At 41.5% G+C, this 15,310-nt stretch overlaps 1 protein-coding gene across 4 annotated transcripts in view; it reads right to left on the bottom strand.

Moving 5' to 3' along the window:
- LOC138745964 (interleukin-17 receptor A-like) overlaps nucleotides 1-9,937 on the bottom strand; it is a 54,813-nt gene extending 44,876 nt beyond the window's left edge. The window contains exons 1-2 of one of the 4 annotated variants that reach the window (XM_069903593.1): nucleotides 9,809-9,937; nucleotides 63-186 (exon numbers count right to left, since the gene is read on the bottom strand). In XM_069903593.1, the coding sequence (XP_069759694.1) occupies nucleotides 63-92 (30 nt within the window). In that variant the 5' untranslated portion in view covers nucleotides 93-186; nucleotides 9,809-9,937. The other 3 variants (XM_069903592.1, XM_069903591.1, XM_069903589.1) reach the window with 3 other exon arrangements.
- Between the last annotated feature and the right edge of the window lie 5,373 nt (nucleotides 9,938-15,310).

Here is a 15,310-nt window from a genome sequence, read left to right as displayed (position 1 = left end):
AGGTAAAGTGTTTACTGACATCAGTGGGATTGCAAATAGAGAAGTAGATGCAAGAATTTCACCTTTTGCATCTTAGTCTTGATAAAGTGCATTGACTACTTCTACCCATGAATGCTGTCGAACCAGACGAGTTCCTTCAGCCATTTGTTTGCTCAAGATTCCAGCATGGACAGCTTTTGCGGTTCTCTGAAAGAGAAGTTTATTCTTTTCTCTGAAGATTGCATGCTTGTGAAGTGATTTCCAGAGCTTAGATAACAGTTTCATTTAGCTGGAACAAACATGCTATAAGCACTAATTCATTTGTAAAAAGTGTGGGCAACACAATGAAAATCAAATTTCAGGAATATCTGCAACTGCTCTTATTCTCCAATACGAGAAATAATAAACAAAAAAAGAAATCTGATAAACTGAGAGATGATTATCAGTTGCTGAATGATGATAGTATTTAATTCTTTACTGTTCCTTCAGAAGCCAAGTTACCATTTCTGAGGCTTTTCTTATTAAATTTAGACATAAAGCATGGTAACAGGCCTTTCCAGCCCACGAGCATGCGGTTTGATTACACCCAATTAACCTACAATCTCCGTGGATTTTGGAGGAAATGAGCACCTGAAGGAAACCCATGTACACACGGGGAGAACAGACAGCATCAGATTAGAACCCAGGTCGCTGATGCTGTAACAAGGTTGGGCTAATTACACTGCCCCAATAATTTTTATAAAAACTTTTTTTTTTTTTTTTGCAAATTATGGACTGTATAATAAATGTAATGCTGATACCAGCTTACTTCTAGAAGGGATGGGTAACAAGAAAATGATTACAGTGATACTATATGCCTTTGGCAGTTAAATTAAATGTAACATTTTATTCTGTTGGGTTTGAGTTAAATGTGATTTTTAGCATGAAGTTTGAGCTTTACTTGAGCAATGTGTTCATGCAGAAACATGGGCTGAGTAGCCTATTCCTGAGCTGTATTGTTCTCTGTTCTCACCCCAAAGACGGAAAGAGAAAGTTTTAAATACTAGAAGGAAATAAATGAACTGGACTAACCATAACTCAACAGAAAAAAAACCAATTAAACATTTGATTTGCATATCTAGCACTGCTCAAGTATCCCCTTTATAATTCACTGCATTGTTCTGAGTAAGATCATCAATTTATAGAACCAAGTTAAGCCTCTCTTTGTATATCTCAGGTTCGAGGTGTTGCCCAGGAGGTGAAAGTACAGATCCTTGTGCAAAATTATGTGAAGAACTAGACTGACGAGCTTAGCAAAATGGAACCAAATTTACAATTCTTGTGCATCACATTTCAATCGATCAGTGTCTGCCTTTGGACCTTACAGGCAAGTGCTGAGTACAAATGGGAACATTTCAATATTGAATGCATTCAAAATTGATGAAAAGAAAATACAAAATGGATTGGGTAGAAGAGAGAGGAATGCATAGTTTAAAAAAAACAAAAGAACAGTTTATGGCACTCTAACTCCAGAATTTCTGTGGGCTTTTGACGAACAATTCATTGTCTTCGGATGCTTGTTGGATCCAACAAGAATCGTCACCAAATCTTGTGTGTAGTTTTGAACGGATAATGTCTAGAAGTTGCCATCAAATTGACTCCACCCACATTAATAGCAAAGCAACATTAGCCTGATGATGATCATTACAGCACAATCTTGGCCAATGTGATTGGAAACAATTGACTCCTCTCTCCTGTTTTGCACTGGCTGTGATAATCACTATGTTAATTATTGTACTTTTCACTGCCTAACAAAACAAGCCCTGCTATTCTGTCAATTGTTCTACTGAAATCACAGGTCATGCAGTTCATTAAACAAAATGTGAGACAATAGCCTGGACTACTGAAAATCAAGGTACCACTTTTCTCCATTTGGATTGGATTTTCACTATAAATAACAGATGCGGTTGGGGGCCTTTAAGTTAGGATTTCAGCAAGGCTATGCATATGAACTTTGCTATTCAAGCAGGCTGGGAACTAATTAGGTACATGTAATACTGGTGGCATTGAAAATGATCATCACCCAAATATTTAATTCCCCATACAGCATGTTGCTATACTGTTCTACCACTTCATTCAGCACATCAACCAGGGCAGATATTAAACTTCCACACCACTTATTTATTTCTATGTACCATTGATGTATTCTCAAAAAAATGGACATCTCACAGATGAAGAGAATGCAGGCATTAGCAGATTGGAATAACAACAGGCAGGTATTAAGGAGATCCTTGGAAGACTTCTCAGTCTTTCACCAGTTCAGTTCCAAATATTTCTGTGGGATAAGATATCCCGACAGAGTGGAGATACATAAAAACAAGGAGTGAGCAACAGTAGTTTAAAAAAAACTTACCTGTGGAAAAAGTGCACTATTTTCAAATGAGGTTAGTTTGTTTATTGTCACATGCACAAAGATACAGCTAAAACTTGTTTTGTGTGCTATCCAGTTAAGTCAACCATACTTGAAGAAAATACAGCACAGAGTGCAGTGTTACAGAGAAAAGTTCAGTTCAAACAGTGCAAGGGTTGAGATGAGGTCCGGTTTATGAAATCAAACTATCACCTTTTACTGAGAAGATTTCCATTCAACAGTTCATTAAAAGGAAAGAAATAAACAAGGAAAGTTATCTCAGTTATTGAGGACATAATACTATAAAAAGCCTGGAAGAAAATAGGAAATGTAGGGGTTAATTAAAAAAAAAATTTGGAATGCAAAGGCAGGTTGAAAAGTGTCAGAGAGGAAAAAAAAAATCAAAATCCAGATGTGCTATAAAGTACATAAAAAGCAGTAATATAGCTAAAGACAGAGTCAAATCTTTAGGGTCAAAAAGGTGATTTATGTTAAGAGGCAGATGATGTAATTATGGTTTTACATGAATACATTGTATGTCTTTACAAAAGAGGGTATCAAATTTGACCTTGAGGTGAAAGAGGAAGTGTGTTAATTATTAGATAAGCCCACCTCACTAACAAAAGGCAAAGGAGGAAAAACCCAACACCCAACCCCAACCAACCAATTTTCCCCTGCAGCCGCTGCAACCGTGTCTGCCTGTCCCGCATCGGACTTGTCAGCCACAAACGAGCCTGCAGCTGACGTGGACTTTTTACCCCCTCCATAAATCTTCGTCCGCGAAGCCAAGCCAAAGAAGACAGCAAGTATTAAGGGCTTGGCTTCGAATCCTCATGGTACAGAAGTGGTGCTGGAGAAGCATTAACCTTCATTTAAAAAGACAAAGTTTGATCAAGGACAGTGTAGATATTCAAAAAAGTTCAAGTCTAATTAGTGTGATTGAGTTGATTTGAGGCAACAGGAAGGCTGAAGTAGCCAGCCATAAATCAGGAAACCATAAATTGGTTGACTAAAAGTCAAGGTCATAAAGTCCTATTTGTGTCCATCAGGTTGTAATGAAATAAGATACAATGAGTCCAAGACATCACAAAAGGCACTCAGGACAACATAAGTAAGCAAAAGACTTGGCAGTTACTATGGTCAAAAGGGATAATTAGAGGCCTAGCCTTGGACAGCAAAATACTCAAGTCTTGAGCATGGGCCCACGTGAGAAATGAAAATTTTGCATGAACTGCCAGGAGCAGTGCCGTAAATAGGATGCCACATAGCTAGTAGGTGAAATATGAAGGTGATGTCACATGCATCAAGTCCAACTTTAAAAAAGTCAATAATCACTACTGATTCATCTCATTGGAGGAGAGCACAAAGAATTGGAAGGAGATGGGTCTTGGAGTATCCAAGAAAAATAATCCGATCGCACATCTTAATGGGTAATGTACTATGCAAGGTGTAAGTGATTATTTTAATGTCTTTACAATTAAGAGTTTGAACAAGGTACATCTTTTACCAGTTGTCATTAATGTGGCTCGAACACAAATACAAACACAAATACAATTTACATAATCAATAAGGCATTTTTACAAAGTACAAAGCAAGTCAAAAAAGTAAATATACTTGATATCCAAGGGAAAAGTTGCAAATTACATCCAAATTTGGATCAGTTGCATAAAAGAAATGCAGTTTTCTGACAAGGTGGCTTTGAAGAGCAAGGTTCCACAAGGCGTAATATTCTGTTGCATGCATTTTGTTGTATATATAGTTTTGTAGTGCTCACACTACGTGAGTGAAGGGAAAAACAACACACACACACCAAAGCCTTCGGAAGCAAGACTGCTTTATTGCTCTGGCTGTCATGTTCATATGGGCCCCTGGCACTGACGTCAGGGCCCCACATCATCGGAGCACCAATGATGTTGGCCAACTTTCAACTGTGCGGAGGTCACCTGGGATGACAACTGGTGACACCCCTGGGTCTGTGTGGTCACCGCATTCGTCGGCCATTTTGCAGGCTAGCCCGTGTCTCCGTGTGCAGGCCGCTACAGTTTTAATGATTTTGACAAAAGTGTGGGGGAAGGCATTAAAGTATAATTATGATATTCTCCATATTTGAGGAGCTACAACATGGCAAGAGAAAATACAATAGATTAAAGGAAACTGAGAAATGTGGAGGAAGAGGAAGTACAGGCTTTTTTCATTTATTAACCGTTATGGAATATAAAAGCAGGATATTATGGAAAAATTGTATAAATTACTCATATGATCCAGTTCTACATACAAAACAGGAAAGATGTGACTGCACTGAAGAAGTTACAAAGGAGATTTATGTGGAGAATGTCAAAAATGAAAACTATTGGTTATGAGAAAAGTTGGAATTGTTTTCCTTACAATTTTATATACTTGACATTCATGGGGCCTTCTTTATTGCATGTCATAGAAGGAGTTGATGGATAGGACACATTTCCTTTTGCTGAGGAGCCAAATAGAACACACAGAAATGTCATGCCCCCTTTAATCCTTCCCTCAGTAACTTTAAAGAAATACACCATTGCAACCACAGAACGTTTAAGAGAAAAGAAGGGATCATTTGTCCAACAGTGACAGTGCCAAATGAAAGTATTTCAAAGTTATCGAGAGGATAAAATGTCCATCACCTTACGATGCTGAAAACTGAAATTGGGTGGTGATGATCTTTTCAACTGGCATAGCCATGATGCGTCAAATGTTCTCTTCTATTGTGACAGGTTATAGATATGTTTTGGGAGATAAATTGGGGCAGGCTTTTTTTTAAGTGTAGGTCACTTACAAACACTTCAAAACAGATCTCATTTAAAATACTGGAGCTCTGCTCAAGCCTTTACAAAAACTTTGGAGAGTATCCAAAAGACTTCACTAATGGATTGTTGTTTTGAAAAGCAACAGATGAAAGAACTTAGAAGAGTGGGTTTGGAGCCGCAGGCTGTCTGGGAGTGTGGTTTGCTGTTCTAAGAGGGTCATGTGGGTTTTTTTGGAAACAGAGAGGGAGTCAAATAGGCTTTTCTCTGAGAGAGAGGGAGAGAGATCAGTACTGCAGTTTTACAGTTAGCAGCAGCAGCTGGGACTAGAACAGGACAAGCTGGTGGAAAAACCCCATTTGGAAGATGGGTTGTGAGTGCTTAGTTCAGCCTGGTCAATGCCCTTGTGGTTCATACAAGAGGAGAGGAATGCCTGCCTAATGTTTCACTTGAAATAAGAGAAACAAAAAGGAACTCTGTGGTGACCTGAAAGAAAGAGGTTAATATCTGGAGAACCCTGAGGGGGCAAGTTTCTTCGGCAGGACACTGATTAAAAGGAATCAGTTGTGGGTGTCGAGCGAACAACAAATCTCTCTCTGAAAACTGACAAGAGCCTTCCTGAGTGGTAACCATTTACCTTTCAAGCACCAAAGCCTGGTGAACTTCATAAATGTTAAATTCTGTGCACAGTATAAGAATTGCCTGCAACCAGTAAACTTGGAGAAATGAGAAGCAAGATTGGACTGTGAATCAAAGAACTTTTCTAAACTTACACACACATTACATACATGTGCGCTTAGAATTAGAAGAGGGTTAAGTTAGGTTAGTTAACAGCGATAAGTTGAAGTGTGATTCTGTTTTCATGTTTAAAGATAATTAAAAGCAATTTTTGTTTAAGTAACCTTGGCGAATCTCTATTGCTGCTGGGTTTTGGGGATCTGAAGTGTGATTCTGTTTTCATGTTTAAAGATAATTAAAAGCAATTTTTGTTTAAGTAACCTTGGCGAATCTCTATTGCTGCTGGGTTTTGGGGATCTCGGCTCATAACACTATAATTCATTTTCTTGGTTTCAGTTTATTTGTCTCAAGATACTAGTATCTTGTTATCGAGAGGATTATCGAGATAAATAACAGATCAATGTTATTTCTAGAATTATATACAGAAAAGTATTATAAGCAGTGGGTTATGCAGATAGTCTAATGTAGGGATGGAATTTTTTTGTAATACTGCACTGAATTCATTTTTTCTGCATCATTTTCTAATCTTGAGCAGAGCAGCTCCTATACCACACTGTGAGACATACAGTATGCTTTTGACGGTGAACCTGCGAAAATTGAGTGATGGCGGGGGGGGGCAATGTCAACCTTCATCTTCTGAGGGAGCAGAGGCATTGGCATGTTTCTTGATTGTTGCATTGATATGCTTGTCCTAGGTCAGGTTATTGGAGATTTTTTGTTCCAAAGAACATGAAGCTCTCTACTCTTTCAACTTCAACACTATTAATGTGGACAGGGAAATGGACTCTGCTCATTCTCCTGACGTCAATGATCATCTCCTTTGCCTTACTGACATTGAGACGTTATCTTGGCTCCATTTCACTAGGCTTTCAATCTCTTTCCTGTATCCCAACTCATTGTTATTTGATAACCAGCCCACTACTGTCATGTTGTTGGCAAATTTGAAGATGGAGTTGGAACTGTATTTAGCTATACTGTCATGGGTGCAAAGGGAATTTAGCAGAGGATTGAGTACATATCCTTGAGGAGATCCATTGTTGAGCTTGATCATGGAGATATTGTTACCCTACTTCGATCCTGAGTTTGGGAATGAATTTACAAAGGACTATGGTACAACAGGCAGAGCTATTGTCTATGAACTATAATCTAACATGTGACCTTGGAGTCCAGGTATTCTCGTGAATTAGGGAAATTGCATCTGCTGTGGATCTGTTTGTCTGTTAGGAAAATTGAATTGGTCAATGCTATCTGATAGGCTAGAGCTGATGTGAGCCATGACCAGCCTCTCAAAGCACTTCACGATGGTGGATGTCAAAAACACTAGTCGATAGTTATCTTCGGATTCTAGCTCGGTGCAGTAACACCCCTAATGACTTTCTGAGTTCACATTTGGATTTCTTATAAAGAGTCTCCAAACTTGAATGGTCTAACCTGGTTTTAAGGAATGAATCAACTTCTAGGATCATCCATGGATTCCAGGTTGGGAATACTTTTATTGCCTTCTTAATCACAGAATCTTCTGCACACTTACTGATAAAGGCAATGAGGGTCATCGAGGTTGCTTGCTGAATCCTTGAATAAGGACGAGTCGACTGACTCGAAGCAGTCACACATGTCATCAGTGCTGTCTGACTTTCATTACCAGGCCTCCCTCCTCAGTTTTTGCATGTATGCAGGACACATCAGCATGCAGTATGCTTTTGATGGTGAACCTGTAAAAATTGAGTATGATCTGACTTGCTGAAGTGGGGGTGTGGGATAAAATGGTAGGCATTCTCCAAGAACGTGCAGTCATGGTCCAGGGTGTTGGATCCTTTGGCATAGCATGAGATTTGCTCTTTGAGTTTAGATAGGGAGCTCAAGGTTGGCGTAGTTCAAGTCCATAGCAATTACTTTGGGATATGTTGTTTTGAGGGAATTTTCTGTGGTAAGGAAATAGTTCTAATCACAACATTTTCTACATTTTTGCAATGTGGTACTAAAAGTGTCAAGTGACAGCCAGATATTACTATATCTCTTCAATTACATCGATGAGTGCAAGCATATTGGGAGGTTGACAATATTATAAAAATATTTCTTGAGGCAAAGACAAATAAGAAAAATAAGAAACGAGTCATATTTGTTTCAAATTACAAAAGTATCTAAATGAATGTTCAAATTAGTGGTGATTTGACCACTCAAGACTGTTGCACTATTTTAAAATATCTTGATTTCTCTGACTGTAAACTTAACATCCCTATCTATTTATCTAATCTTTCACCCCCTTGTTTATCAAGTATTTGTTGATTTCTCTCTGCCATAAAAATAAAACTGGGCTCCACCATCCTAACAGGAAGAGTTCCTAAGATTCATAACATTCAAATAATAAAAATTCATCTATTTAAAAAAAAAGACACTGAATTCCAGATTCTCTTACAAAGGGAAAACTCCTCAGGTTCTTGCTTCATTCAAGTCATCACTGAATACCATATAACACCAGTGGATACAAGTCTATGCTATGATCATTTCTCATTAGAAAACCCGTACAGTCCACGAACAAGCCATTCAAATCCTCAATGTATGACTTCTAATGCACTGTTACCCATTTAAGGAAACTCATACCATCAATTATACTCCAGATATTGTCTCACCGATACACTTCAAAATTGAAACAATCACCCCACTTTTGTAATCAATTCCCCAATCAATATTGTTCATTTTCTTAATTATTTGGCTTGTACGCATTCTGGCCTTTTGCAAACCATGCATGTTAGGATAGTCAAATATCTCAGTATTACAGGTTTCTCCAAATCTCTCATTATTTTGAAAATAGGTCTCTATTTTTTCCAGTCAAAATGGGCGATTCCACATTTTTGTACAATACTTCATTTGTCTGATTACCTTTATGAGGATCTCAGGCCCGAACCATTGGTTATATATCTTTGCCTCCCATACATGCTCCAAAACCTGCTTAGTTTATCCAGTAGGTTTGTCTATTGACAAATAACTTGGAGAAGGGCTCAGGCCTGAAGCATTAGTTCTGCATCTTTGCTTCCTTTGGATGCTGTGGGACCTGCTGAGTTTCTCTTACACTTTTGTGTATTTACTGCATTCACAGCATCTGCAAACCTTTTTTAAAAAATTCCATTGGTCTGATCTTTAATTCACCCATTTACGTGTTTTTGTAGCTTCCTTACACCCTATCCGTCATCAGCAAAATTAATAGCCTTCACCCAAATCATTGTATAGATCCCAATTTGGTGAGGCCTCAGTAACAATCCCAATTGCCTCCCCTTTCCACATCTACGCTGTTGCCTGCTTCTGGCTTCAATTTTCTTGTTTTCCAAGTGTTAAATCCTCAAAACTATACTATATAGTAAAACAAGACAAAATAAAAACCCACTTTGGAACATTTATGCAAACATTTCAAATTCTAACTGATTGCACTTCTTCTTCCCCAACCACCTCAAAAGCCAATTCACAATCAAACAGACACCACAGATCCAACTTATGGGATCATCAAAAAGTATGGGCTTGGCAATTAAACTTTCATTTTGGAGTTCCACCCCCCACCCCCCCCCCCCCCCCAATACTGCGGGAAGTTGGCTTGAAAGATCCCCAGAATAGGAAGTGCCTTGTTTCAGTAACTACCAGCAGTATTTAGGAGACACACAAAAAAATGACAGGCGAGAAACAACCTCTCTGTTCATCACCATCACACCCCTCCGTTCCCGATCCCACATTTCAAAGACTCGGGGCTGTGGTGCCGAGGGCAGCCCCGACTGAACGCAGGCCTAACCTGCTGGGAGCAGTCGCCCAGATACTCCGAGCCCACCGGGAGGCCGACGGACAGAAGAAGGAGGAGGACAACCCGCAGCAGTTGCCGAGTACCCGACCACAAGCTCTTCATGGTTAACACCGACCCGGAGATCCGACCAAGTTTCCGACAAACCTGCGCTTCCGGCGGGACCGTCATCCGACCCCCACATGCCGTCATCATTCTCGCTCCGCCCAGCTGTCTGTCATCATTCTCCCTCAGCCCCGCCCAGCTGTCTGTCATCATTTTCCCTCAGCCCCGCCCAGCTCTCTGTCATCATTCTCCCTCAGCCCCGCCCAGCTGTCTGTCATAATTCTCCCCAGCCCTGCCCAGCTGTCTATCATTCTCCCTCAGCCCCGCCCAGCTGTCTGTCATCATTTTCCCTCAGCCCCGCCCAGCTATCATTCTCCCTCAGCCTCGCCCAGCTGTCTATCATTCTCCCTCAGCCCCGCCCAGCTGTCTGTCATCAATCTCCCCCAGCCCCGCCCAGCTGTCTATCATTCTCCCTCAGCCCCGCCCAGCTGTCTGTCATAATTCTCCCTCAGCACCGCCCAGCTGTCTGTCATCATTCTCCCTCAGACCCGCCCAGCTGTCTATCATTCTCCCTCAGCCCCGCCCAGCATTCTGTCATAATTTTCCCTCAGCCCCGCCCAGCTGTCTGTCATAATTTTCCCTCAGCCCCGCCCAGCTGTCTGTCATCATTCTCCCTCAGCCCCGCCCAGCTGTCTATCATTCTACCCCAGCCCCGCCCAGCTGTCTATCATTCTCCCTCAGCCCCGCCCAGCTGTCTATCATTCTCCCTCAGCCCCGCCCAGCTGTCTGTCATCATTCTCCCCCCAGCCCCGCCCAGCTGTCTATCATTCTCCCTCAGCCCCGCCCAGCTGTCTGTCATCATTTTCCCTCAGCCCCGCCCAGCTGTCTATCATTCTCCCTCAGCCCCGCCCAGCTGTCTATCATTCTCTATCAGCCCCGCCCAGCTGTCTATCATTCTCCCTCAGCCCCGCCCAGCTGTCTGTCATAATTCTCCCCAGCCCTGCCCAGCTGTCTATCATTCTCCCTCAGCCCCGCCCAGCTGTCTGTTATCATTTTCCCTCAGCCCCGCCCAGCTGTCTGTCATCATTTTCCCTCAGCCCCGCCCAGCTGTCTGTCATAATTTTCCCTCAGCCCCGCCCAGCTGTCTGTCATCATTCTCCCTCAGCCCCGCCCAGCTGTCTGTCATCATTCTCCCCAGCCCTGCCCAGCTGTCTATCATTCTCCCTCAGCCCCGCCCAGCTGTCTGTCATCATTTTCCCTCAGCCCCGCCCAGCTGTCTGTCATCATTTTCCCTCAGCCCCGCCCAGCTCTCTGTCATCATTCTCCCTCAGCCCCGCCCAGCTGTCTGTCATAATTCTCCCCAGCCCTGCCCAGCTGTCTATCATTCTCCCTCAGCCCCGCCCAGCTGTCTGTCATAATTTTCCCTCAGCCCCGCCCAACTGTCTGTCATCATTCTCCCTCAGCCCCGCCCAGCTGTCATCGTCCTGCATGGCCTCTGTTCCTCTTCTTGACCCAGAGCCCTGCCTGCATCCCCACTCATCCCCCAAGCACTTTATCAAGAAGATGCTGGAGCTCCAATGATTAATCAAATGCACCTCTGACCTTTTACGTCCAGAAAAGTTCATTTGTCGTCAGATGGTATCAGGACAACCCAACGAAACAGCTTTCTCTGGTCTATGGTGCAAAACAGAGCAAATGCACAGGCAGAGGTAACTTGCATACAAACACACAGTACATGTATATTTATATTTAAAATATTATTAATCAATACTAGAGTCAAGAAAGCCAACACAGATGGATTTTATGAAGTCCTCTTCAAAATCCCTTGACTGACTTGATTTGCCAAATCTATGTTGAAGTCCCCCATGACAACAGCTATTCCATTCTTGCATGTATCAGATATTTTTTTAAATTGTATTTACAACCCTATATGTTTTGGAGGGTGGGAGGAATCCGGAGCACCCAGGATGCTCCCATGTAAATCACAGGGAGAACATACTGTACAAACTCCTTACTGACAGAACCAGATCCCAAGTTGCTGGCACTGTAATAATGTCATGCTAACAGCAACACTAATTGTGATGGCCTTCTTGGTTTATTGCCTGTGGCACTGTAATGTTATTATATTTTGTGGCCTTTTGACTATTCCCCTATCTATCTCCTATTTTATTATATTTTGTGGCCTTTTGACTATTCCCCTTTCTATCTCTGCCCATCCTTCCAAATTATCGATACACTTGGATATTTAATTCCGTGAACTACTCTTTGCAGACGATGCCGCTTTAGTTGCCCATTCAGAGCCAGCTCTTCAGCGCTTGATGACCTGTTTTGCGGTAACAGCCAAAATGTTTGGCCTGGAAGTCAGCCTGAAGAAAACTGAGATCCTCCATCAGCCAGCTCCCCACCGTGACTACCAGCCCCTCCCCACATCTCCATCGGGCACACAAAACTCAAAACGGTCAAGCAGTTTACCTATCTCAGCTGCACCATTTCATCGGATGCAAGGATCGACAACGAGATAGACAACAGACTCGCCAAGGCAAATAGCACCTTTGGAAGACTACACAAAAGAGTCTGGAAAAACAACCAACTGAAAAACCTCACAAAGATTAGCGTATACAGAGCCGTTGTCATACCCACACTCCTGTTCGGCTCCGAATCATGGGTCCTCTACCGGCATCACCTACGGCTCCTAGAATGCTTCCACCAGCGTTGTCTCCGCTTCATCCTCAACATTCATTGGAGCGACTTCATCCCTAACATCGAAGTACTCGAGATGGCAGAGGCCGACAGCATCGAATCCACGCTGCTGAAGATCCAACTGCGCTGGGTGGGTCACGTCTCCAGAATGGAGGACCATCGACTTCCCAAGATCTTGTTATATGGCGAGCTCTCCACTGGCCACTGTGACAGAGGTGCACCAAAGAAGAGGTACAAGGACTGCCTAAAGAAATCTCTTGGTGCCTGCCACATTGACCACCGCCAGTGGGCTGATCTCACCTCAAACCGTGCATCTTGGCGCCTCACAGTTTGGCGGGCACCAACCTCCTTTGAAGAAGACCGCAGAGCTCACCTCACTGACAAAAGACAAAGGAGGAAAAACCCAACACCCAACCCCTACCAACCATTTTTCCCTTTCAACCGCTGCAACCGTGTCTGCCTGTCCCACATCGGACTTGTCAGCCACAAACGAGCCTGCAGCTGACGTGGACATTACCCCTCCATAAATCTTCGTCTGTGAAGCCAAGCCAAAGAAAGAAACTTCCACCCTCCAACCACATTTCTGTGCAAATCATATCCATTTGCACTGATTTGGACAAGTTCCTTGACCTTGTTTTTAATACTATGGGCATTCAGATAAAGTGCCCTTACAATCATTGTCCTTTTAGTAACTACCTGTCTTTTGCATTTATTTTTTTTGCACTCTATGACTTCCCTCTGCATGGATTCACATCCCCCTGCCATATGAGATGAAACTTTCCTCAATAGCACTAACAAACAATACTCCGAAGACATTGAACCTGGTCCTGCCCTGTCCAGTTTGTACTATTCCTAGTTTGTACTCATTCCAAAATCTCTGAAACCTTAAATATCCCTTCCTGTACCACTACTCAAGTTCAAATTTATTTCCAAAATAGACATGACATCACATAACCCTGAGATTCTTTTTCCTGGAGGCCAGGCAGAATTCCTACTGATCGGTAGCTCAGCCATGTGTTCATCCAAACTATTCTGGTATTCCTCTCCTGAGGTCCAAGTTTTAAATTTATTTCCTGGTTCCTAAATTTGGCTCATTCTGCTTTTTACCTACATGTACATGTACTGTGACAACTTGCCCCAATTTACACTTTCCAGATTCTTTCATTTCCTCAAAATTGACCTTTCTCCAGCTTAGAATCTCAACTTGAGGACCAGACCTTTTCATATCATAATTAACTAGAAATGAAAGGTATTATGATCATTGAACCCAAAATGTTTCCTTACGCATACTTCTGCCTTGCTCCAAAAGGAGATCCAGAATTCCACTCTCTCTAGTTGGTAGTTCCATATATTGATTTAGAAAACTTTCCTGAATACATATGACTACAAGCAATCCAGCCCTTTTACAGGCCCAATCAATATATGTAAATCTCCATCACAACTTTGTTTCCTCCAGCTGTCCGTTATCTTTCTACCAATTTGCTCCTCCAATTCTCACTATTAGTGTGATCATACCTTTGCCATTCCTAAGCTCTACCAATTTAGCCTCAGTAGATGAACCCTCTGGTCTGTTCTGTGGACAGGAGTAATATTTTCCCTGATGAGCAATACCACTCCTCCCCCTTTCATCCTTCCTGCTTTATTGTGTCTAAAACAACAGAACCCTGGAACATTGAGCTGACAGTCCTGACACATCTCCAGATTCCATCACTAAAGACATGTTGTTGTTTAATGCACAACCCAATAGATTTGAAGGAAAGCACTCGAACCATTCTGGACCCTCCAAAAGAAAGAACACCTTACCTGGCATACCTGGAGAATTCCAATCTATGAGTGAAATTTCCATAGCTGTTTCTCTGGGACTTCACACTTGACCGATTTTTCATCAATTGGAGATATGTGGAGCTTGTTTGTGCATCTGAACTGTCATTCTTTTTTTTTTGCCATTCCCAACCTATTACATGGTTTCCAGTGAGTTATGCTACTTCAAGTGCTCTTAGCTTAGGAAGTGATCACACTGGTAAGTTCAAGTTTGTATACAGCTCTCAAATTAGACTATAGTTACTTTATGTCTTGGTTGCAAATGTTTACTATATATATATATATATATATATATATATATACATATAGTATACATGGCTAATTCTTTAAAGATTCTGATCAAAAGAATATTGTCTATCCAAGTCTGAGAGAAACTACTATGTAGCATTTTTGTGTTTCCATCTGCGTTACTTCTGTAATTGACTGTATTAGTTCTTATTTGAACGATTGAGGTCTTAAATGATTTCATGGACCACAAAGCATAAACAATCCTCCTTGACCATAACACCCAAAGCTGTGCCAAAAATCCATAGTACCCACTTTCTACCCTAGTCTGACATTTCCTTCTACAGGTATCATAACATTTTGTGATAGCTTCCATCAACATCCAGATCAGTCCCATTACCTGTTCATTTGTTTAATTTACTACGTAGGAGTGGAGAGATGAAATATCACCTCTGCATTTGTTGTCCTGAAATTATCCCCCATTATAGGAAAAAATGTGGATGCATAGTCTTGGAGTTTTCCCATTCTAATTTTCAGTCCTCAGCCAACACATTTTAGTTTGTTGGAACCCACAACTAACTTGCCAAATTTAAATAAGCATATTCCATCGGTCGAGTATGAAGCAAAATCAATCATGCTAAAGTCACCCTAAATATTAGATTAGTAGTGTTCAGTGGTGCATAATTCAAAATTATTTCCCAATTATGACAGCGATGAGATAGACATAATCTTACTAGCTAGAACATTAGGATTTATTTGCAGGCTTTCTGAAGAATAAACTAAGGCACAGATATGAAATTTAATTTATTTGCAATTTTAATAATATTCCTTAGATAAAAATGCAATATTACAGGAATA

Source organism: Narcine bancroftii, chromosome 11 (assembly GCF_036971445.1).
Source record: "Narcine bancroftii isolate sNarBan1 chromosome 11, sNarBan1.hap1, whole genome shotgun sequence".
Taxonomy (NCBI): domain Eukaryota; kingdom Metazoa; phylum Chordata; class Chondrichthyes; order Torpediniformes; family Narcinidae; genus Narcine; species Narcine bancroftii.
This window is presented reverse-complemented; position numbering and strand designations above follow the sequence as displayed.